The sequence below is a fragment of the Globicephala melas genome, chromosome 1 (assembly GCF_963455315.2).
Source record: "Globicephala melas chromosome 1, mGloMel1.2, whole genome shotgun sequence".
Lineage (NCBI taxonomy): Eukaryota > Metazoa > Chordata > Mammalia > Artiodactyla > Delphinidae > Globicephala > Globicephala melas.
In genome coordinates, this window is record NC_083314.1 from 178,869,701 (window position 1) to 178,891,812 (window position 22,112).

Here is a 22,112-nt window from a genome sequence, read left to right on the forward strand (position 1 = left end):
TCCCTCCCCTGCATGCACCCTGTCCGGGAAGCTGTCTGTCTGGCACTGCTCCCCAGGCATCAGCCCTCAGGCCCCACCGCCCAGGGGCTGTGACTGACACGTGCACGCAGGCTGTTCCCTGTCCCAGCCCCTGCTTGCGGGGCTTCACCGGCTCCGGGGGGTGGGGGTGGGGTGGGGGTGGAGGCGGCCGGTTGTCCACAGGGCGGCCTGACGGCAGAGGAAGCAGGTCAGAGGGGCTGGTTGGGTGGGGCAGGGGGCAGCCTTTAGGAGAGACAGAGAGAAGCAGCCGGGGCCAAGGAGGGTGTTTTATTGTCCTTCAGAGCTCTTGGCCTGAGCGCCTTGTGCCTGAGCCTGTACTCCTCAGGTGGGTGGGGCTCCGATCTGCTTTCCTTTCCAGGGGAACGGATCACAGCTGCTGCTGGGCCCCCTGCTTCACCCCAAGTCCACCAAGCACAGGGGCTCTTGTGGCTTCCTGCCTGCTCCGAGGCCTCCCACTGCTGCTGGCTCTGCCCCTCAGGCCCCTGGCTGCCAGACGCTGGTGCCTTGTTTCAAAGGCCTGGAATCAGGGAGCAGGAAACTCTTTGGCTCCCTCCTGGGTGTGTGCTGTCAGTGCTGGAGGAACTCCGGGGGCCCAGCTCCTTCTGCCCCCGAGGGAAGAGGAGGCCCTTCCCTCTGCCCTGGGCCAGATGCACAGGCCTGCAATCAGGGAAGCTGGGTTCTGAGTGCACATCACGGGGCGGCGCTCAGCGACCCACACCCAACACAGGCGGTGTGAGCGGCAGCTGTGCCACAGGCCAAGCCCGTCCCCGGACCAGTGACGGCCACGACTGTGCTCAGCACGCGGTCACCAGCTGGATTAAGGGCTCTGGAATCCAGGCTGCTTTCTCTAACTGAACTGATCCCTCCCCTGGAAAAGAAGGGGTTCTGGGGGCACCAAGCAGGGAGGGCCGCAGCTCAGGAATGTGCAGGTGTGGCACGGCTAGGAAGGGCCTGCTGGGGGGCGGGGCCGCCCCCTCTCCCCCAGTACCTGGGAATGGACCCAGCGTCTTGTTGCTGTAATCGCTGAGACACCTGCAGCCGCAAGGCCCACCGTCACCAGGCCCGCCTCAGGTGCCACTGCCTGAGCTATGGGGACAGTCACGAGGAGACCCCGAGCTGGGCCCACCACTGTCCCCGGCCCGGCAGCCCCCAGCCCCTCTGCTGCCTCTCCCTGCCTGCAACTCTGCGGCACCAGGAGGAAGGGGATGTGACGAGGAGGTGTCACCTGAGGTGTGTTAACAATGCAGTTTCCTGCACCTGTTCCCGAGGTTTCAGGCTTGGTAGGTCCAGAGTCCTGAACTTACTTTCAGAGACTGCGTTTCCATGGGTTAGGGCTGGGAATGGGACGTGATGGGAGGTCAGCGTGAGGGTGGGGAGGGGCCGCCCCACTCGCCAGTGTGGGCGCCAGCTGCTCCGTCCCCTGAGCATCTACCCAGCGCTGCCATGCAGCTGCCCGGGCCTGGCCTGCAGGGAACCCCGGAGCCGGCGAAGCAGTGCCTCAAGGCGCCAGCGCTGCAGGTACTTCCTCCTGAGGGGAGAGGCCCTGGTGTGTGTCCTGACAGCAAAGGGCATCACGACCCCTTCATGGCCAGGAAAGAGGGCAGAGCCACGGGCCTAGGCCTGGTCCGCAGAATGCTGCGGGACGAGCACCGGCCAGAGAGGGCCCAGGTCAGGCAAGGCCCTCAGCCCAGCCCACACCCTCAGCCCTCCCTCTCCACCCCTGCCCTCAGCCCTCCCTCTCCACCCCTGCCCTCAGCCCTCCCTCTCCACCCCTGCCCTCAGCCCTCCCTCTCCACCCCTGCTCTCAGCCCTCCCTCTCCACGCACACACTCTGCTCCCACCCCAGACACCTTTGCTCGGCCTCGCCTTTGCCCTCGAGGTCTTTGGTCTCAGAGCTGGGTCCCCTTCTGGCCCCGTAGGGCGCTGACCCTCGCCCCAGCAGCTGGAGCTGGGAGGCAGGGCCGAGGGGAGGCTCTCTGTCACCTGGCAAAGGGGCGTCAGAAGAGGTTAACACATCATTCAGGGGAGTAAGCTCTCCCCCAGTACTTCTGGAAGCTGAGCCCTAGGAAGAGAGTTAACGAGAAATGGTGTTGAGGCTGTGTCCCTGCTGCCACCACCTGTGCCCAAGCCTCCTGCAAAGGCTTGGGCTGTGGCCCCAAAGGGTGGGCCAGGAGAAATTGTAATTGTTTTCTCAAAATTGTGAAATATTCCAGAAGAGGAGATGGGTGGGGAAAAACAGTAAATACATAAGACAGATTCGCCAAGAGTTCAAAGCTGATTTCCAGGCCCGTGAGGGCTGGTGACGGTCTCATCCCTGCACTTCAGACATTGGTTACTCCCTGAGGGAGTCCGGGACGTTCCTCTCTGCTTCCTCTGTCCACTGGGGCTGTGGTGCTTGGGGCTGGGCAGGCCAGGCCCTGTGGCCTGTGGCCTGCAGCTGCAGGCCTGAGGGAACAAAGAGGAAACCCTGAACCAATGGGCTTGGACATCTAGGGGCCCAAGCGACCTGGCAGGACTCCTTTCCCGACCAGTAGAGGAGACAGGAAAGGCCGAGAGCAGTGTGGCCATCAGTACACGCCGCTGCCTCTTTCCCCACGCTCCCACATGGCTCGAGACTCAGGAAGGTGAGTGGGCCAAAAATGGCCACCAATCAGAGCTTACCTGTGCCAGGTACACCCTGTGAGGTGGGCATTACTCTCCCCACTCAGCCTCATAAAGTCAAATTACTTGTCTGAGGCCTCACCTCTACGGAGTGGTCTGACTCCAGGGCCCGAGCCCCCAGCGACTGCACTCTACGGACACCAGGGGCTCTCTAAGGGAGTCGGTGGCATAAAACCCGCCCCCGTCGTTAGGTGAGGGCTGCCTGGGCGCGCGTGTGCGTGCGGTAGAAAGAGGGGGGCCTGGAATTCAGCCCCCTAGTTACCATTGACCATTCCTGACATTCACTTTGTTTCTACAAGTCTCAGTTTCTCCATCAGTAAACGGGCTCCCTGCCTGCCTTTGCTGACAGAAATGGAATGGAAGTGTTTATAAACATACTCTGAAAATAAAATTCTCTTGAAACACAGATCTAGGAATAAAATACCCTGAGACCCCAGAATCTGCTGTCGCCATAGCCCCACATAGGTAAATATGTGGATTCTGCAAATAACCAAAGCCAGTCCGTTTCAATTCCATTGAAAACAAACCACTTTAATCTTTTTTCTTAGAAACTTTTCTAGAGTCTATGACATATTTTGTTTGAATCCTGAAACAGGATTCTTGATGATACCAGTTCATCTTGAGGAACACTCTGTGGCCTGCCGGTAACTCTGGGGCTATGTGTCCCGCAATGACGTGTCCCGCAATGGACTGCCATGCAGCGTCACTCTTTGTGCCCGGGTTTCCTTGTGGCCTCTTCCCTCATGCTAGGCCACCCAGCTCTTTGTCACCCTTTGCAGGTATCAGAACTAATGCTTCTGGTCTGGAGACGGACTGGCAGTCATCTTTGGGTAGAGAGAGTCATGAAAGAATATTTTTTCATTTATATTTTCTGGGTTTTCTATAATGAGCATGTTTCATTTTCTAATTAAAAAAAAAAAAAAAGAACGACAAAAAATTGCTACTGACCCCAATTACCTCTTTTGATCCTAGACTACCAGGACTTATAATGAGTTGAGGTGTCTGTCTCCCTAACAGATGCGACCCAGGGTGCTTCTTTGTAGCAGACCAGCACTGGGCTGGCGCTCAGTGGGTGCTCAGTAAGTGCTGATGGACCTGTAATTGGCTGGCTGCCCGGCCAGGAGGCTGTTGAGAACCCATAGGGGTGGTGTCCACAAGGCTGCTGGGGTCCTGGAAAAGCATGCAACCACCCTCACCATCGGGGCTGAATCAAGCTGACTCTGAGGCCAGTAGCCCCGAGGTCATTTTGGACCTCCCACCTGACCTGGGCCGGGCCTCACCTGCCTCCGCAGGGCTGGAGCGCTCCTCAGCAGAGGTGCCCTCTGGCGGCCAGCCTAGGCCAGTGCCTGAGGCTGGCTCTGGGCCTGGGGTGGGCTGTGCTGGCCTCCTGGGCCTCGGCCTGTGGTTCCAGCCACAATCTGAGCAGCGCTGTCCGCCACTGGGCCCAGTGGGTTCGCAGGAGGCGCCTGGGCCCAGCCCGCTGGAACTGGGCGATGGCAGTTCGCTGGACATGGCCCCCAGTCGCTGACTGGGCGCAGGCCTCTAGGACGCTGGCGGCAAGGGAGGAGCCCACACCGAGGCCATCAGGGCCAGGACTCTACAGCGGGCTGTAGGGAGCCCTCCTCTGCCCCCGCCAGTGCACCGCAGGAGGGGGACCTCCAGGCAAAGCCCCGTGCCTGTGTTCCTCGTCCCCCATCCCTCTTCTGGGGAAATCACGTTCAAATGGGCACAGAGAGCAGCAGAATTATCTGTCACACGATGGGGACAGGCATCCTGTTTAGGGGACACAGAGAAAGCAGTCCTGCCAACTCCTCCTTCCCTCCCATCCTCCCCACGAGCACTGATTTATACCATCCAGGACCTGGTGTGAGTCTGGCCCGAGCTGAGCGGAGAACTGGCACACGTTATTTCTTATTCTAATCCCCGGGGCCACCCTGCAAGGCAGGCCTGTAATCTTCCTTGGACCTTCGAAGTTAGACTTGCCCAAAGAGGGGTGGCATAGCTGGAAAGTGCAGAGCTGGAATTTGACCCCAGGGACCAGGACCTCCTCTCCCCATCACCCCTAGCCCCCTGAGACCTGCCACCAGCCGTCAAATACCCTCTACCCTGGCCCCATACGAGCTCAAGGCCTAAGCTGGAAGCACAGTGCGGGGCCGCCCTCAGGCCATGGGCGCCCACCTGGCGCTCAGCTTCGGGGCAGCAGCCAGCACAGGGCCTGGGCCTGGATTCTCTCTCCTGCCCGCTGGCGGGCCTCACAGCACTGGCCCGGGGCCACTTGCCTTGCAACGAAGGCCGGCTGGGCCCGGCCCTCCTCAGCTTGCTGTCCACCTGGTGTCCCTGTTCTTGGCTTCTCCAGCAGGAGAAGGAGGCCTGGGCCACGCGCTGCTCCTGAGGCCGGGCTGCAGCTTCTGGGGCTTCACTGGCAAATGTGGCCCCTGGTGCCCATCTCCTCAGGCCATCCTGGAAGGCTGGACCCTTGGCCCGGGGCATCCCTGTGCCTCTCACTACTCCACACCAGGCCTGGAAGCGGCTGCAGAACAGGTGCAGAGAAGGGGCCCAGCCGACTTCCCAGTCAAAAGTCACATTAATTCAAAATTACACCTGAAAATTCCCCACAAACCATCACGGGTTCTTCACAGTTTTGGCTACACAGCCCTGTGCCTTAAGAACGTATGGATCGATGTATAACAGGTGAGAGCTCCGGCTTTCGCTTAGGGGCCTTGGCACGCACTCACCCTCGCTCCGGGGGCAGGTGCTGCCCGGGACGGTGTAGGAACCTGGCAGTTGTGGGTTCAGGTCCCCCTCCACCAAGAGAGCAGCCACGCCCTGCTTGCCCTCACAAGGCCACTGTGGGCCAGGAGGTCAGTGAGGAGAATGTGGTCCCCCGCTCCCAGATGGACCAAGAAAACATCAGCCGCTCTGTGGTGAATGGTTCAATGGCCCCGTGGGGACGCTGTGAATGCGTGTCAGTTTGTACAGAACCAACCGTGGGAGAAGGTGTCATCTGTCCCCTCTGCTTTTAAACATGCACCCATGAACGGCATATGTGTGTCACTAGAACATCTCTATTTCAGATTTCTCTCTCTTTGTGGTGGCTGTTTGAGGAGTTGATTTCCCCATCTTTTTCTTTTTTTTTTTTTTTTGGCCTCAAGGCACGTGGGATCTTAGTTCCCTGACCAGGGATCGAACCCATCCCCCCTGCAGTGGAAGCGCGGAGTCTTAACCACTGGACCGCCAGGGAAGTCCCTGATTTCCTCATCTTAACTGTGAGCTCTGAAACCAAAGGTCTGACCTGGCCAGGAGGTGGAGACCTGGGGCTTGTCAGGGCATTGGGTGGGGTTAGGGGCTTGCCATCCCGCACCTCCCAAACAATTCATATAATGGAAGCTTGGTGGTTTTGACTCCAGGCTGGGATCTCCCTTCACGCCCATGATGCCCGGGTCCCAGGCCTCCAGCCTGGCCTGCCCCTAGAGCTGCAGAGGCCACCCAGCTTCCCATCCCTGGGCTCTCTCCCTGCTTTTCCAGGGGTGGGGGTGACCCTCGCTCTCCCACCCCCAGGCCCGGCCACCTCTGCAGTAGGAGCTGCTCTGGACCGGCCGCCGTGGGTCCCTGACAAGCTGCTGCCTCCTGCCAGCCCCGGAACACGGCCCTGCGCAGGCCCTGGAGGCGGGCCCGCACACACCGCTGTTACTTTTCACGCAGGAGCTGCTGTCCTGTGGCCAGAGAGATGCTGAGGTGCCCCTAGGCGCTCATTGCAGCCTCAGCCTGGGCCCCAAGGAACCGTGGGCCCCTGCTCTGCCAGCTTCTGCCCTCTACCCAAGTGGGAACCAAGGAGGCTGCCTAACTGTCTGGGTTAAGATGCTCCCATTACAGGCGTCCTACTGGTGACCAGGACTACCAACTCAGAGTTTTGTTTTGTTTTGTTTTTTTTAATTTCTTGACGATGTTTAGGAGTCAGGAGAATTCACATAAAAATACAGATTTCCAGCTTTTCTGTAAAAACAGAGGTCTGGCAACACTAGGTCAATGTTCCTGGGCAACGATTAGGCTGGGGAAGCAGCTGTCCCCAGTGGACAGGACACGAACTTTCCAGAACAACCAAATTCCCACCTGCCAGCCCACTGATATGATAGCAACGGAGTGAGAAGCCTCTAAAATTGCCCCCAGTGATCCCCGCCTTCTGTGCTGGGCTCTGAGGACACTGTGACTCCTGAAGGCCAGGTGAGGGTGACAAGGATGAAGATGAAGATGGTGATGATGATGGTAGCGCCCACGAGGAGCGGGGATCTGAGCCAAGCCCTTAGTGTGGATTGTCTCACAGAATTCTCACAATCACTCTAGCGGGGGTGGGGGGGTACCACTGTTATCCCCATTTTACGGATGAGTAAGCTGAGGTTAAGTAGCACACTTAAAGTCCACACAGCCAGGGAATGGAAGAGTGGGGAACGTTAACCCAAGCCTACAGCGTCCACGCCCCCCGGTCCTGTTCTGCCACCCAGACCTGGGGTGGGGGGGTGGGGGGTTGTGGGAGTGTCCCATCACTGGACTCTGTGCTAGAGGACCAGAATCTTGGGTGTCCCTGACAGACCTGGGCCCCCCCTCAGCCCCGGTGCCCTGTCCCAGTGCCCGACTCACTCTGCCAGCAGCAGTGCCAGTGGCCCAGTGCACGTCGCTGCTGTCCCCATCCCACTCCCGGGCCCACTGTTCCGTCTCCTGCTGCTGCACCAGCTGCTGCCGCCACAGGCCCAGCACGGCCCTGCATCTCTGATTCCAGGCCCGGCGGGCAGCCAGCTCTCTCCTGGCCCCCTGGGCTGTTGCCCAGTGGCTCCAGCCAAGGAGGATGCTGGGAAGGGGAGTGTCCACCCTCAGGTGGTCACTGCCACCCTGGGCCAGCCCGGCCCTCCCCTTCCCTCCCCTCCCCTCAGAAGCAGGGAGGGCTTGGGGTGACTCTTCTCCCTCCATCCATCATGGGGGAGGGTGGGTTGCTGGGGGCTGGAGGGCTTAAATGCTGCTCCAAGGGTCACAATGACAGGTGGTCGGGATGCAGTGGGACCCCAGACCCCCGATGCCAAGTGCTATGCTCAGCTCCTAGTGAGGAACATTGCCACGGGCTGAGTGTTTACTAACGCCAGGCACTGTGCTAGGGGATGTGCATGCCCCTCCCTCGCTGATTCCCATTGGAGTGAGTCCTATTATTACCCCCATACGAACGGAGAGATAGAGGCAGAGAGAGGTTAAGCAACTTGCCCAAGATCACACAGCCAGTGAGGGACAAAGCTGGGATTACCACAGCCGTGAAATTTCTGGGAGAAATGAATACCTCACACCTCTCAGCAGGGCAGGGTAGGAGGGCAGGAGGCTCTGAGAGGATTTGAGTCTGGGGTGTGAGGGGAGCCCTCTGGGATGCAGACCCCAAGGGGGTGAGGTGGGAAGGGCAAGGATTGATGGGAAACAGTAAATCCAAGGGTGGTGGGCAGCATGGCTCACCCGTCCTGGGGAGGGGTCCCTACCGCCTCTGAAGGGTGCGCTGATGCCACCTTGCCACGCCCCGGGACTGCTGGGCTTGCGCCTGCCAGAGCAGAAGGTGCCGCCCCTGCTGCTGCTGCCCAGCTGCCCACAGAAAGCTCACCCGGAACACCTCCAGGAGGGCGGGGGCCCGGGAAGCCTGGGGAAGGAGCTGTGGAGTCCTGGGTGCCCTGGGTGCTGCTACCCCTCCCCCCTCCCCTCCCCTTCCCAGCCCTCCCCACCCTCTCCCCCTCACCTGCTCCAGGGAGCTGCGGGGTGTCCTGCAGCCCGGCAGGGCCTTTCCTCCCAGGACACCGCCCAGAACCGCTGGGGCCAAGGTGGTCCTGGCGCTGCCCGGATCCCGCGCCCTCAGGCGCCAACCCCTCAGGCTGTGACGCAGCGCCCGCTGCTGCACGCCCTCGAAGAAGGAGCTACTGGAGGGGGCAGGTGAGTGCCGGGGCCCCCCGTCACCCCTGGCTGGGGGTGCTGGAAGGGTGCCACCGTGAGCCAAACGCTGGGCCAGAGCTGGGCAACCCCACCTCCCACATGGGCCGCCCACTAGGACCACCGGGGGCTCTAAGAAATACCGATGCTCACTGGGGCCCCAGCCCCGGAGATTCTGATGTAATGGTCTGGGTGCGGCTTGGGCTCCCCAACTTTTCCAAAGCCCCCACGGTGACCCCCGTGAGCAGCTGAGGCCAAGACCACAGCTCTACTTGCCCTGATCACCTGGTTGATCCTCGCCACACTCCCTGGGTGCATGGGGGCCACACAGTTGATGCGGAGTGGAGCCGAGCCCAGGCCCAGCGACCCAGGACTCAAGAGCCCACACCAGTATTTCTGCCTCCACTCGGTTATAAAGGTAGGGAAGCTGAGGCCTGGGGGAAGGTCATTTCCCCAAACTCCAAACAGCAGCAGACCTGGGATCCAAGCACTCATCTCAGGCTACAGGGCAGCCTCAGATATGTTGCAGGGAGCTATGGACTGTGACCCGGTACCCAAAGGCCAGAGGATAGACTGGGGGAGGGAGGGCTACATTCTGAAGGATCATGGTGAACTGAGTTTCCTTAGAGGTCCAGGGACGCATTAAAAGAGACTGAGGGTCCAAGTGGACCAAGTGGGTGTGGGGCTGATGGATGCCAGGTGTATAGCTTTTTTTGGTTTGTTTTTATTTTTTTCTTGTTTTGTTCTTTTTTGTTTGTTATTTTGGGTTTTTGTTTGTTTCTTTACAACCCCTTGTGTTGAGGGCTGACTTTCAATAGATCGCAGTGTGGGAGCTCCTCTGCTAGGTGCATAGCTTTTAAGGACAGAATTCTTAACCCTGCAGCTGCTGGCTTACATTCCTGCTGACATTCCATCAGTGAAGCTGGCCCCTCCTGACCTCCACTGGCTCTCTCACCCATAACCATCAGCCTGGGCTCTGAGTCCCAGCATCCCACCTTGTATAAAAGCATCGCAAGGTCTCACTATAGGTCTCACTTCTTGCTCCTGATTCAGCGTGATTTAGAGCAAGCTGCTTGACCCCTCTGAGCCTCAGCTTCTCCAGCTGTGTAATAAGGCAAATGGGGGCAGGGGAAAAAGTGGCTCCTTCACTGATTCATTTACGGTATTTGTTCTGGGCCTTCGGCAGCCTGGGCCTCTGCAAGACGCTAGGAGACAGTGGTGAGGAGACATACAGGGTTTCCGCCACCAGGGGCCTCCCCCTTAGCCAGGAGATGGGTGAGAGGTGGGTCCAGATTCTGGGGAGGGAGAAGAGCATTAAACCAACCTCCCCGTTAGGTTCCAGCCACCTTGGCAGGACTCCGTGTCTGTGCCCCTGACCACTCCCTGTCCCCCACAGCTCTCTGCTCTATCACTGACTCAGCGTCCCTAGGCTACCTCCCCCGGCCCCATGCCTGCTGGGCATCACGGGGTGCCAGGCCCCATGCTGGGGCCACAGAGAGGAGTAGGATGTGGCCCATTCCCTATGGGACACTCCATCCAGTGCTGAGGACTGCTCACCTTCCCACCCCATGTCCTCCAGGCCCAACCCCAGGTCACAAACTCACGGACACCTGCTCCGCCCGCTGGCGCTGGGAGAGCTGCGTCCTCCAGAGCAGCAGCGCCCGGTGGAGGGCCAGCCTCCGGCCGGCTTCCTGCAAGGAGCGCCGGCCTTGCTCCCGGGGCAGCGCCTGGGCCTGGGCCACCACCCCCAGGCCGTGGGCTGTGGCCCCCCCCAGGGGCTGAGCTGGGGAGGGCCATGTTCCCTGAGAAGCAGACAAGAGATGAACCAGTGAGCACCCTCTGCTCAAAGCCATTGGTGGACGCTGCCTCAGGCCCCTTAGGGCCTCTCCCCTTGTGGCTACTGCCCCCTCCCACCACCCCCAAGCCCTCCCCACCGGGACATCTGGAAGATCCCATCTTCCTCTGTCACGTTTTGGTCAGCCGGGGGCAGGAGCTGTACATCCCCCTAAGACCAGAAGCTTCCCAGAAGCAGGGGCTCCATCTCTTCCAGGTGGAAGATTGAACAGGTCTCTCGCCTAGAGGAGCTCATGATGGAGGTCAGGATGGGGCCCACCAAAGCCTGCTGCTCCAGGGACCCCTCCGGACCCTCCCAGGCCTGCCAGGCCGCATCCCCGAGAAAACTCCCGATCCCATCACCTCCCACCACGAGCATCCCTAAATCAACTGGGCGACTGCAGAAGGAGCTTAAGTGATGCTATTTGCTGGGGTGGGAGAGAGAGGGAGCCCCTCGGCCCGCCACTCGCTCACCTGCCTCCCGCCAACAAAGGGACAGCTGGGTCACCTTCGCCCCATCTGAGGCCTGGAGCTGCTTCGTCTGCACCCACTGCTGCAGGCACATCCTCAGGGTCCCTGCCCGCGGTTGGCCATGTGGTCCCGGTACCGGGTCCCTCCTTGTGCGAACCGCTGCCAGGCCCCAAAGCACCTGGAGAGCCAAGAGAAAGTGCAGGTGCTCATTGTAATGACTGCAGCTACAGCCTCCCGCCATGTGCCAGACACACCACTGAGGCCTTGGGCAAGCCACTCACCGCTCTGAGCCTCAGCTTTCTTGTCTGTAAAATGGGGCTGCTGTGGGATGGTGCAGCATGCCATCTGCTCAGGCCACACCGTCACTTCTGGGTGCCCGGATGGCCTCAGCAGCCTCCTACCTGCCCTCCTGCATCCACTTGCCCCCGCCCCTCCAGTCAGTGCCTACACAGTAACCAGAGTGATATTTTTCAAATCTCAAATCAAATTATCTTACTCTCTTGCTAAAATACGCCAGGAGCAGTCCCCTTGCTCTGATGATCAAATTTCGACTCCTCCCCACTGACAACAAGGCACTCTCTGCATGGTCTGTCCCCCACCCACCATTACACACCTTTCCAACTTCATCTCAAAGCACCCCAGCCCCCAACCCCATACTAACAGGGCTCCGACTGGACTGCCGTTCTTTGCATTTTCCATGTTCCTCTCCCTGTCAGAGGTCTTTGCACATGCTGTTCTGTTCCCTCTGCCTGGCACTCCTGTCTGCTGTCCCTCCACCAGTCAGCCATGCACCCTTCCCATCTCTGCTGAGCCCTGGTCGAGGTCAGCTCCCTTTGTCAAAAGTTCTCATAGAAAACGCTATCGGGGACTTCCCTGGTGGTGCAGTAGTTAAGAATCCGCCTACCAATGCAGGGAACACGGGTTCGATCCCTGGTCCGGGAAGATCCCACATGCCGCGGAGCAACTAAGCCTGCGAGCTGCAACTACTGAGCCGTTGTGCCACAACAGCTGAAGCCCACGCGCCTAGAGCCTGCGCTCCGCAACAAAGAGAAGCCACTGCAATGAGAAGCCCATGCACCGCAACAAAGAGTAGCCCTCGCTTGCTGCAGCTAGGGAAAGCCTGCGCGCAGCAACGAAGACCCAACGCAGACAATAAATAAATAAATAAATTTATGAAAAAGAAAACTCTATCGGGGGATGCAATCAGCAAAATGCAGACAGTAGGAAACTCTACCTGACAAGCAGCCTGGTTTCTTCAACAGATAACTTGCAAGGAAACAAAGAAACAAACAAAAACAACAGAGGGGAGTCCCTAGATTAAAAAGAGCTTAAGGACCCCTCAACCGATGACAGCAAGTGGGCCTTATTTAGATCCCAATACAAACTAACTATAACAACAAGGACTTCCCTGGTGGTCCAGTGGGTAATACTCCGTGCTCCCAATGCAGGGGGCCTGGGTTCGATCCCTGGTTGGGGAACTAGATCCCGCGTGCATGCCGCAACTAAGAGTCTGCATGCCACAACAAAGATCCTGCGTGCCGCAACTAAGACCCAGCGCAGACAAAATAAATAAATAAATACCAAACCCCAAAAAACCCAAAAAACTATAACAACATATTTGCTTATAAAACAATTGGAAATTTGAATGCTGACCAGATATTTGTTGGTGTTAAGGAATTATTCATTTTTTAGGTGTGATCCTGGCCTGGTGGTTCTGTTGTTTAAAAGACACTTTATGTTTTAGAGATGCTACAGAAATATTTACAGATGAAATGGTAGGATGCATGGGATTTGCCTCAAAATTATGTCCTGGGGGAAGTAGCCAGGGTACAGATTAAACACATTTTCTCAGGAGGTGATTTTCGTGAAACTGGACGATGGGTACACTGAGGGTGATTATCCTATTTCCCCTACTTTTATGTAAGATTAAAAGTCCCGTAATAAAATAGTTAACAAGGAAAAAAACAACTTCATGTAGATCTGTGTTTCTTCTCTTCACAGCACTTAACTTTGGTGGTATTCACACACACACACCCTTTGTGATTGTTAATTTCCTGCCTGTCTCAGCACTGGGCCATGGGTTCCATGAGGGCCAGTGACAGCGGGCATGAAGCTTTGCTTATAACTAAATCCCAGCCCCTGGGTGGTGTCTGCCAGGTCTTAGCATCTCAGTAAATGGCACATGTATTCATTTCTTATTTTCATCATTTCAACACTAGGAGTCAAGAACTGACTTAAAGTGCATCTCCCAGCTGCATCTCACCCTCTGCCTCAGGGGAGGCGGTCCCCATTCCCACTTCCCCCTACCTGCAGAGCCAGGCCCTCTGGCACCGGGTGTCCAGTGGGGACACCCAGGCTGCATCTGCAGCAGGAGAGCACCAGGCCTGGGGGCGGCCTCTCCATCCTCTGAGCCCTCAGCACGGCCCCAGAGGCCTCTCCCTGGACCCCCTTCTCCTGCCCGTTCCTTCTGACGGCACCACAGGAGGAAGACTACAGGGAACGAAGAGAGGGGGAAGAGAGAGTGAAGGGAGGGGAAGTCAGGGCCAGGAGGGACCACTGACTCCTGGGACCCCAGGTCGTGTGGCCTCCAGCCAGTCCCTCTCCATCTCTGGGCCTCAGTTTCCCCACGAGTGAGTCATGTCTAAGGACTTGCCAATTCTAACACTCAAGCTTCTGTCCGGCCTGTACCAGCGTCCATGGCACACAAATGCAGGATGCACGCCTCTCATACTCTGTGTCTTTGAGCTGGTCACTTCATGTCTCTGTGCCTCAGTTCCCCATCAGTAAAATGGGCACAATGTCTTGCTGAGGTCACCACGAGAGAATCAAATGAGATCTTGTCTGGGAAGCTGCCAGAGTAGATACTCGATAAACACTCATTCACTCACTGAGGACCCCCTGCCCGACCTGGCTCCATCTCCCCCGTTTCCCAGCGCCCCACATCTTACCAGCCAGCTGTTGCAGAGCCTGCAGGATCTGGACTCCCCTGTCTCCTCCATCTGGCCTCGGCCCAGAACACAATGGAATCGGCTGGGCTCCCGCCTCCTCCCTCCGACTCCTTGGACTGAGAGTAAAATTGCCCAGAGAGAAACTGATGCCCAGGCAGAGGGAGGGCACCTGGTCCCAACCCATCCACCCCAGTCCTGCAGTGCCGCCTGCCTGCAGGAGCAAAGATGTGCTGAGCCACCCCCTGTTCTGTTCCAGACAGTACGTTCCACTCCTGATTATGTAAGTGATTTGGGGGGAGGGTTCTGCTTTTGCTGAATTCTCATCAATACTATTAGGGTTTTTTACAGCACACATGCATTAAAATAATATTACTTAAATAATTATTTTAAACACATTTGTTTCATTTAAAAATAGGAACAAAAACAATACATCACTGGAATGGAAAATTGAGGCAAAGAAAATAACCACCTTTAATCTCACCACTCCAGAGATGACCACCATTTTAGCATTTTTTTTGCGGGGGGGATGGGAGATGACATTTATTTATTTATTTGTATTTTTAATAGCGGTAAAATACACGTAATATAAAATTTACCATGTTAACCATTTTTTTTAAGGAATACTGATATGATTATTGTGACTTTCTTTTTTTACTTTTTGAATTTTTTTATACATCTTTATTGGGGTATAATTGCTTTACAATGTTGTGTTAGTTTCTGTTGTACAACAAAGTCCATCAGTTATATGTATACATATATCCCCATATCCCCTCTCTCTTTTTTTTTTTTTTTTTTTTTTTTTTTTTGCGGTTCGCGGGCCTCTCACTGCTGTGACCTCTCCCGTTGCGGAGCACAGGCTCCAGACGCACAGGCTCAGCGGCCATGGCTCACGGGCCCAGCCGCTCTGCGGCATGTGGGATCCTCCCAGACCGGGGCACGAACCTGTGTCCCCTGCATCAGCAGGCAGACTCTCACCCACTGCGCCACCAGGGAAGCCCTCCCCTCCCACTTGAGCCTCCCTCCCGCCCTCCAGGTCATCACAAAGCACCAAGCTGCTCTCGCTGTGCTATGCAGCAGCTCCCCACTAGCTATCTGTTCTACATTTGGGAGTGTATATATGGCAGTGCCACGCTCTCACTACGTCTCAGCCTCCCCTTCCCCCACTGTGTCAAGTCCGTTCTCTACATACACGTCTTTATTTCTGCCCTGTCACTAGGTACATCAGTACCATTTTTCTAGATTCCACATATATGCGTTAGCAGACGGTATTTGTTTTTCTCTTTCTGACTTACTTCACTCTGTATGACACACTCTAAATCCATCCACCTCATTACGAATAACTCAGTTTTGTTCCTTTTTGTGGCTGAGTAATATTCCATTGTATATATGTGCCACATCTTCTTTATCCATTCATCTGTTAATGGACATTTAGGTTGCTTCCATGTCCTGGCTATTGTAAATAGTGCTGCAATGAACATTGTGGTACATGACTCTTTTTTTTTTTTTTTAATTTATTCTTGGCTGCGTTGGGTCTTTGTTGGTGCGCGCAGGCTTTCTCTGGTTGCAGCGAGTGGGGGCTACTCTGTTGCAGTGTGCGGGCTTCTCATTGCGGTGGCTTCTCTTGTTGTGGAGCATGGGCTCTAGGTGCCTGGGCTTCAGGAGTTGTGGCTCACGGGCTCTGGAGCGCAGGCTCAGTAGTTGTGGCACACGGGCTTAGTTGCTCCGCGGCATGTGGCATCTTCCCAGACCAGGGATCGAACCCATGTCCCTTTCATTGGCAGGTGGATTCTTAACCACTGTGCCACCATGGAAGCCTCACATGACTCTTTCTGAATTACCGTTTTCTCCGGGTATATGCCCAGTAGTGGGATTGCTGGGTTATATGGTAGTTGTATTTTTAGATTTTTAAGGAACCTCCATACTGTTCTCCATAGTGGCTGTATCAATTTACATTCCCACCAACAGTGCAAGAGGGTTCCCTTTTCTCCACACCCTCTCCAGCATTTGTTGTTTGTAGATTTTCCGAGGATACCCATTCTAACCCATTTTTAAATTAATTAATTAATTTATTTTTGGCTGTGTTGGGTCTTGGTTGCTACGCACGGGCTTTCTCCAGTTGCAGTGAGCAGGGGCTACTCTTTGCTGAGGTGCGTGGGCTTCTCGTTGCGGTGGCTTCTCTTGCTGCGGGGCACCTGCTCTAGGCACTTGGGCTTCAGCAGTTGTGGCACTCGGGCTCAGTAGTTGTGGCGCACAGGCTTAGTTGCTCCGCAGCATGTGGGATCCTCCCGGACCAGGGCTTGAACCCGTGTCCCCTGAACTGGCAGGCAGACTCCCAGCCACTGCGCCACCAGGCAAGTCCCCATCTTAACCATTTTTAAGTGAGCAGTTCAGTGGTATTAAGTAATTCACATTGTTATGCAACATTTCAGTATTTTTGCTTCTGGTTTCTTTTTCTATGCACTGTTTTATGTTCATAGGAAAAAATATTTTAGGTACTATTTTTGTATTCTCTTTTTGTTTTTCATTGAACATTGCCATAACCCTTTTCCTTCTCATTAAAAATTCTATGCAAATACCCATAAACCTACTTCCAGGAAGGGGAATAATATACGTAAGGAGGGAGGTGAAACTTTCAAATTGATTGAAATACTTCCATCTATCTCGAATGTTTTTTCAAATCAAACATGCATTACTGTTACGATTAGAAAGAACACCAGTAAAGCTACCGAAACAAAAAATAAAGAAAAAAAGAGTGGGGAGGAATTTAAAACATCTCAATAAGCATCATATTGAACTGTTGCCAAATGTTTATCACATGGTTAAACTACAATTTTCTCTCTCGCTGTTGGGTATTAGGCTGTTTCGAAGTTTTCACGAAGTGTAAATAACACCGTGATGGACGTCCTTTTGCACAAATCTTGGTCCACATGTGCTGGCTTTATCCTCATTCTCTTGTGGGGGAGGGGAAACGGGGGACAAGGAGGGAGGGAGGGCCACCAGCACTTCCCAGGTCACACTGACCGACCTGGGGTGTCCCAGACCACCTGCTTCTCCAGGCGGTGTCCACCACCGGCTTCCTTCCTGAGGGGCCTCGGTCCTGGCCTCCCCCAGAGGATGGGGGTCCTGGCCCAGCCTGGATGTGAAACTGCCCTTGTTTCTGCTGCTGAATCAAGTTTCTCCACTGGGACAAGAGAGAAGGGGAAGAGGGACGTTGGCTGTAGCCTCAAGTGTACCCTGAGCAGCGGCGGGCACCAGGAAGGGCAGGGACACGAGTCAGACGTTGTGGTTTGAACCATACCATTAGACTCCCCTGCCTCTTTGAGAATGAATGAATGAATGGAAAGATAGAGCCCAAGAGGCAGGGTTTTCCTTGGGAGACAAAACCTAGAGCTGGGTCCTCTTAAACCACTTTTCCCAAGGAGGGAAGAATATAGAAGTTCTCTCCTAGTCCTGGCTGGCAAACCGCTAGTAAAAAATAACAACCAGGGCTTCCCTGGCGGTCCAGTGGTTAAGACTCTGCGCTTCCACTGCAGGGGGCATGGATTCGATCCCTGGTTGGGCAACTAGGATCCCGCATGACACACAGTGAAACCAAACAGAAACAAAAAGCAAAACAAACAAAAAGTAGCAACCACTGAAACGGTAGAGTGCTTGCTATGTGCTAGGCACATAGGCACATATATTTATTAATTTAACCTCACAACAACCCTGAGAGGTATGTACTATTATGATCCCATTTTTTTAAAAAAAATCAATTTATTTATTTATTTATTTTTGGCTGCGTTGGGTCTTCGTTACTGCATGCAGGCTTTCTCTCTAGTTGCCGCCAGCGGGGGCCACTGTTCATCGCGGTGCGCGGGCTTCTCATCGCCTTGGTTTCTCTTGTTGTGGAGCCGGGCTCTAGGTGCACGGGCTTTAGTAGTTGTAGCACGCTCATTCAGTAGTTGTGGCTCTCAGGTTCTAGAGCGCAGGTTCAGTAGCTGTGGCGCACGGGCCCAGCTGCTCCATGGCATGTGGGATCCTCCCGGACCAGGGCTTGAACCCGTGTCCCCTGCATTGGCAGGCGGACTCCCAACCACTGCGCCACCAGAGGAGTCCCTATGATCCCATTTTAAAGCTAAAGAGACGAAGGCACAGAGAGGTTAAGTAACTTACCCAAGCTCACACAGTGAGAAAATGTGGGGAAAAGGAAAGTGGCAGAGACAGGATTTGAATTCAGGCAGAGCTCGGTCATGTCTGGGCTGACGCTGCCTCCCCCCTACTGCCAATCACTCAGGAGGAACAAACTGCGCCCCAGGAGAGCCTCCTCCCCAGACACACTGGCACTTCGTCACCCCCCCACCGTCCAACCTGGAGGCCCCTAACTTTTTGGAAGGTCCGCGCCAGCAGGGCCTGCGTGTGTCGTCCCCACGCCGCCTCCAGCTGGGCCTCCCGGAGCCGCAGTGTCCACCGCGGCGCCCGTAGGCCCCTGCGCAACAGCTGCCGGCAGCCCAGCACCATGGCCGCTGCCACTGCCCGCCGCCTCTGCACCCAGTGCCGCCACGCTCTGAAACATCTGGACAGCCACTGCTGGCTGGGGATAGACCAGGCTGACCAGGGGATGGGCCCGGTCCCCAGTCCCAGGGAGAGCTGGGGGCTCAGCAGCACCCGCGTCGCCTTTCCAGCATGGAGGGTGATACTCCACGCTGCGGCAGGAGAGCTGGCTGGACCCCGGGAGAACTTCCCTCTATGGAGGGCTAGCCTTGGAAATCCCAGACAAGAGAGCTCCTGGGGGCAGGGGAATGAATGCAGGACAGCCTCACAGGTTTAGGATTCCCGGGAGCGGCAGTCCCCGCGTTCCTGTCCTTGGGGCCTTCCCTGTCCCTGAAATTCTGCAAGGATCTGCCATCCGGGCCTTATCTCCATCAGGACGGAGTCTGCAGGCAGATGGGAGAGGAGGCGTCCCAGGAGCATGGCCCCGGCTCCCACCCCCAGCCCATGACCTCACCGGCCTATCTCAGACTCCAGGCTCACAGTGTTTCTGGCTGCGTTCTTGGAAAACAAAGGGACATGACACAGCACTCAGGCCAAGAAGCAAGCAGGACTGGACACCCCCTGCTAAGCCTGCCTGCCCACAGCCTCCCTTTCTGAGGGAGGGTGACAGAGGAGTGACACCCAGCTTGGAGCGAGAATTCCTGGGAGGCAGCCCTCCTCCCCCAACCCTGAGTCCCCCAGTTCCCATCCCAGACCCCTCTGGCCTCTCCCTGCAGGGCACTCCTCGCGGGGGCCGTGTCTGGCAGACCGGAAGCCGGCCTCTCTTCTTCGTTGCCGACCTGCTCCCACGGGGTCCTGTCCCCTCCTTCCCGCCCAGGGAGGATGCCCCGGGCTGAACTGGACGAGGCTGAAGAGCAGAGTCTGGCCTCCCTGCTGCCCACCCCTTGAGGGAGCAGGGGGTCCTCCCTCTGTCCCCTGCCGTATGTAGTCCCTGGGGAGCACTTCTCTCCTCGTCTTACAGGGTGGGCAGGAAGGACCCCTTGCTCAGGGTCAAGGGCAACCCCGGGAAGCATCTCCAAAGCAGTCTCCAGTGATGCAGACTTGCTGCTTGCCTGAGAGTCTGAGAGACCATCCTGGACCCCCGGTGCTTCCGGGAAACCTGCAGTTTCCCTGAAACCTTGGGTATGTTTCCTCCTCTCATCCCAGGAAGCAAGAACAGGCTGGCTGGGCTGGGGGTGAGCAGGGAGTATCTGGCCTGCTCTGGTCCAGGACTCCTGCTGCACAGGGCCTGGGGGTTCCCAGGATGCCTGGCACCTGAGACGGACTGCCTCACGCTCCAGGCGTTGCACAGAGGCCAGCAGCTGGTGAATGGCAACTTGGGACGGAGCCCGAGTCTGGCTCTGGGCAGGAGCAGCCAGGTCCTGCAGGATGAGGGGTTCCCCCACGAGCCTGGAGGTCCAGCCCCCCAGGACACACTGGGATCTGGGGTCCAGCCGTGTGTGCCCTTCGAGCGGGCCCAGGCCTGCAGCGGGCCCAATGTCTGGGCAGGGGGTATTGGTGGACAGCAGCCGGGACCACCTCGGGCGGGAGGCTGGGGAAGCCAGTGGCCCTCGGGGTAGAGGGCTTCCCCCGGGCATCCTGTGCGGCCAGAAGCTTTCCTGAGCCCCGACCAGAGGTGACGTCCCCACTCAGCCACGCTTGTCTCCCTGACGCTCAGGTCGCTCTGTTGGATGGCAGACGCCTGGGCTCGTCTTTGGGGCCTCCCGGCCAGGGGCTGTAAGTTGCTCTGCTGTCGGAAGCTTGAGCTGGTCAGCTGCCGGGCGTGTCCCTCAGGGCGAGGCCCAGGCTGGGGCTGGTCAGGTTGCTCTGGACTCGGCAGGGCTCCTGGCACAGCGCTGCCCCCGGGGATGGTGTGGTGGCAGCCCCCCTGCTCTCAGCCTGGCCCACGGGCACCCACCGGCCATGTGTACTGGCCAGGCCCTTCCGGAGTCTCCATTGCTCTAAAAAGAGGACAGACAGTTACGTCCTGGGGGAGAACTTGGTGGTCAGTGCTGGGGAGGGACAGGGCGCCACACGGGAGGGAGCCCAGGCTCCAGAGGTCTGCGTCAGCTCTGTCATCCCAGGTGGACCAACGGATGCACCCGGGGGTCTTGAGCCAGAGCAGCGACCTGGTGACAGTGCAGGGACTCAGAGCAGGGACAGGGCAGGGGCAGGGAGGAGGGCAGAGGGAAGCAGCGAGATAGTTGGGAGGCTGCTGAGGGGTCCCAGGCGAGAGACGATGGGGCTGGCATGGGGGCGGCAGGAGGGTGGAGAGAAGGAGACAGATCAGGTCTGCTGAGAAGGCCTAGAAGAGGGTGAAGGAAAGAGAAGTGTCGCTGACGGCTCCCTGGTGTCCAGCTTGAGCAAAGAGGTGCTGGGGCGTCCGCAGCTGGGGTGAAAGCAAGACTCAGCATATCAAACAGCTAAACGTGGGCTGCTCTGGCCCCGAGGTGGTGGCGCTCCCTCCCTGCCGGTCTCCCCAGCCCCCAGGCCGTTCTGCAGCTGGGAGACAAGGCCTCTTGGGGGCGGGTGAGATGCCTGGGAGGGCCTGGCAGGTAGTGTGGGCATGAAAGTTTGTAGATAGGAACTAAAGGTCAGAGAAGTTAAGCGCCTTGCCCCACGGCCACACAGCTAGAACACAGAGAGCCCGGCAAGTAAACAGGAATCTGAATTTGTTCTTGGGCTACTCCCACTCCTGGCTGCACCAGCTCGGTGGCCTTCCGGAAGCCCCAGGAACCTGAGCAGGGAGGTTCCCAGCCCACCAGCGCTGCCAGAAGACCGACCTGTGAGGGCCCCTTCTCTGCCAGGGGCCCCAGACAGGCCCCCTCCTGCGCCTCCCTCCTCACCTCGTGTCCTGACTTCCTGACCCTCCCTCGCGCCCCAGGCTGGAAGATTTTGTCCTGGCCTGGCTGGCCCTGAACAGCTAATCTCTGGAATTAGCAAGGCCCTGGGCTGGCCTGTCTGCGAAAGGGCCGCTGGGCTGCTACCCGAGGGGACCTCACTCCTGCCACCTCTGACCCAGACCCCCTGAGCCTCTTGCCTGGCCTCAGGGGGGTGGCCGGCCTGGGGGGCACATTCTCCTTGTGGCTGGTGTCAGGTCTCAGCTCCATGGGCTCCAGGGCAAAGCCAGGGTGGCAGTGACCTTGGTCCACACCGCAGCCGGTCCTGTTTGATTAGGGGGACTCTGAGGGGTGAGGATAGGGTGCCCGCCTCCTACCCAGCCACGCCCAGCCCTGGTCCCCACTCCCACGCTTCCCCAGCATCCCTGGTTGCCCTGAGGCCCAGCCCCGGCTGTCCTGTTCAGGGCCCCTTGGGGTCTCCTCTCCCCAACCCCTGTGCCACCCCTTTCCCTTGTAATTTTCTCGTGTCTTCCGGCACCCACTCCTAACACTGATGACAGATCCCTGTGGACCCTGCTTCCTGAGCAGCCCTGTCACGTGAGGGCTCTTTCTCTCAGAACTCTAGGCAGGAGTGGGGGGGGCCCTCTTTGCTTCCAGTCGCCCCTTCCCGACCATTCTCCCTCTCTCCTCTCTAAAATGCTCTGGTTCGAAGTTCCAGGCAGGCCAGGAAGGAAGTCCTCGTCATTTATTCCTTGACGATTTCAGCTCCCAGCTCACTGTCACTTTCTGCGGCACACGCCTAACTTCTGGGTGGTTTCACCCTGCACGTGGGCAATCCCTCCAACTCCTGGTCTGCGAG

General features: G+C 57.2%; 1 protein-coding gene across 1 annotated transcript; it reads right to left on the reverse strand.

The window, feature by feature from the left end:
- Positions 1-406: 406 nt before the first annotated feature.
- On the reverse strand, positions 407-21,523 carry C1H1orf167 (chromosome 1 C1orf167 homolog). The gene is given in 23 exon segments (XM_060295460.1): positions 407-556; positions 1,028-1,125; positions 1,472-1,498; positions 1,501-1,619; positions 1,890-2,022; positions 4,980-5,230; positions 6,269-6,413; positions 7,336-7,389; positions 7,392-7,543; positions 8,211-8,365; positions 8,462-8,636; positions 10,264-10,427; positions 10,946-11,067; positions 11,070-11,131; positions 13,261-13,348; positions 13,399-13,443; positions 13,902-13,952; positions 16,923-17,082; positions 18,267-18,586; positions 19,183-20,032; positions 20,071-20,189; positions 20,192-20,374; positions 21,454-21,523. Coding segments are annotated over 23 exon segments (3,693 nt in total).
- Between the last annotated feature and the right edge of the window lie 589 nt (positions 21,524-22,112).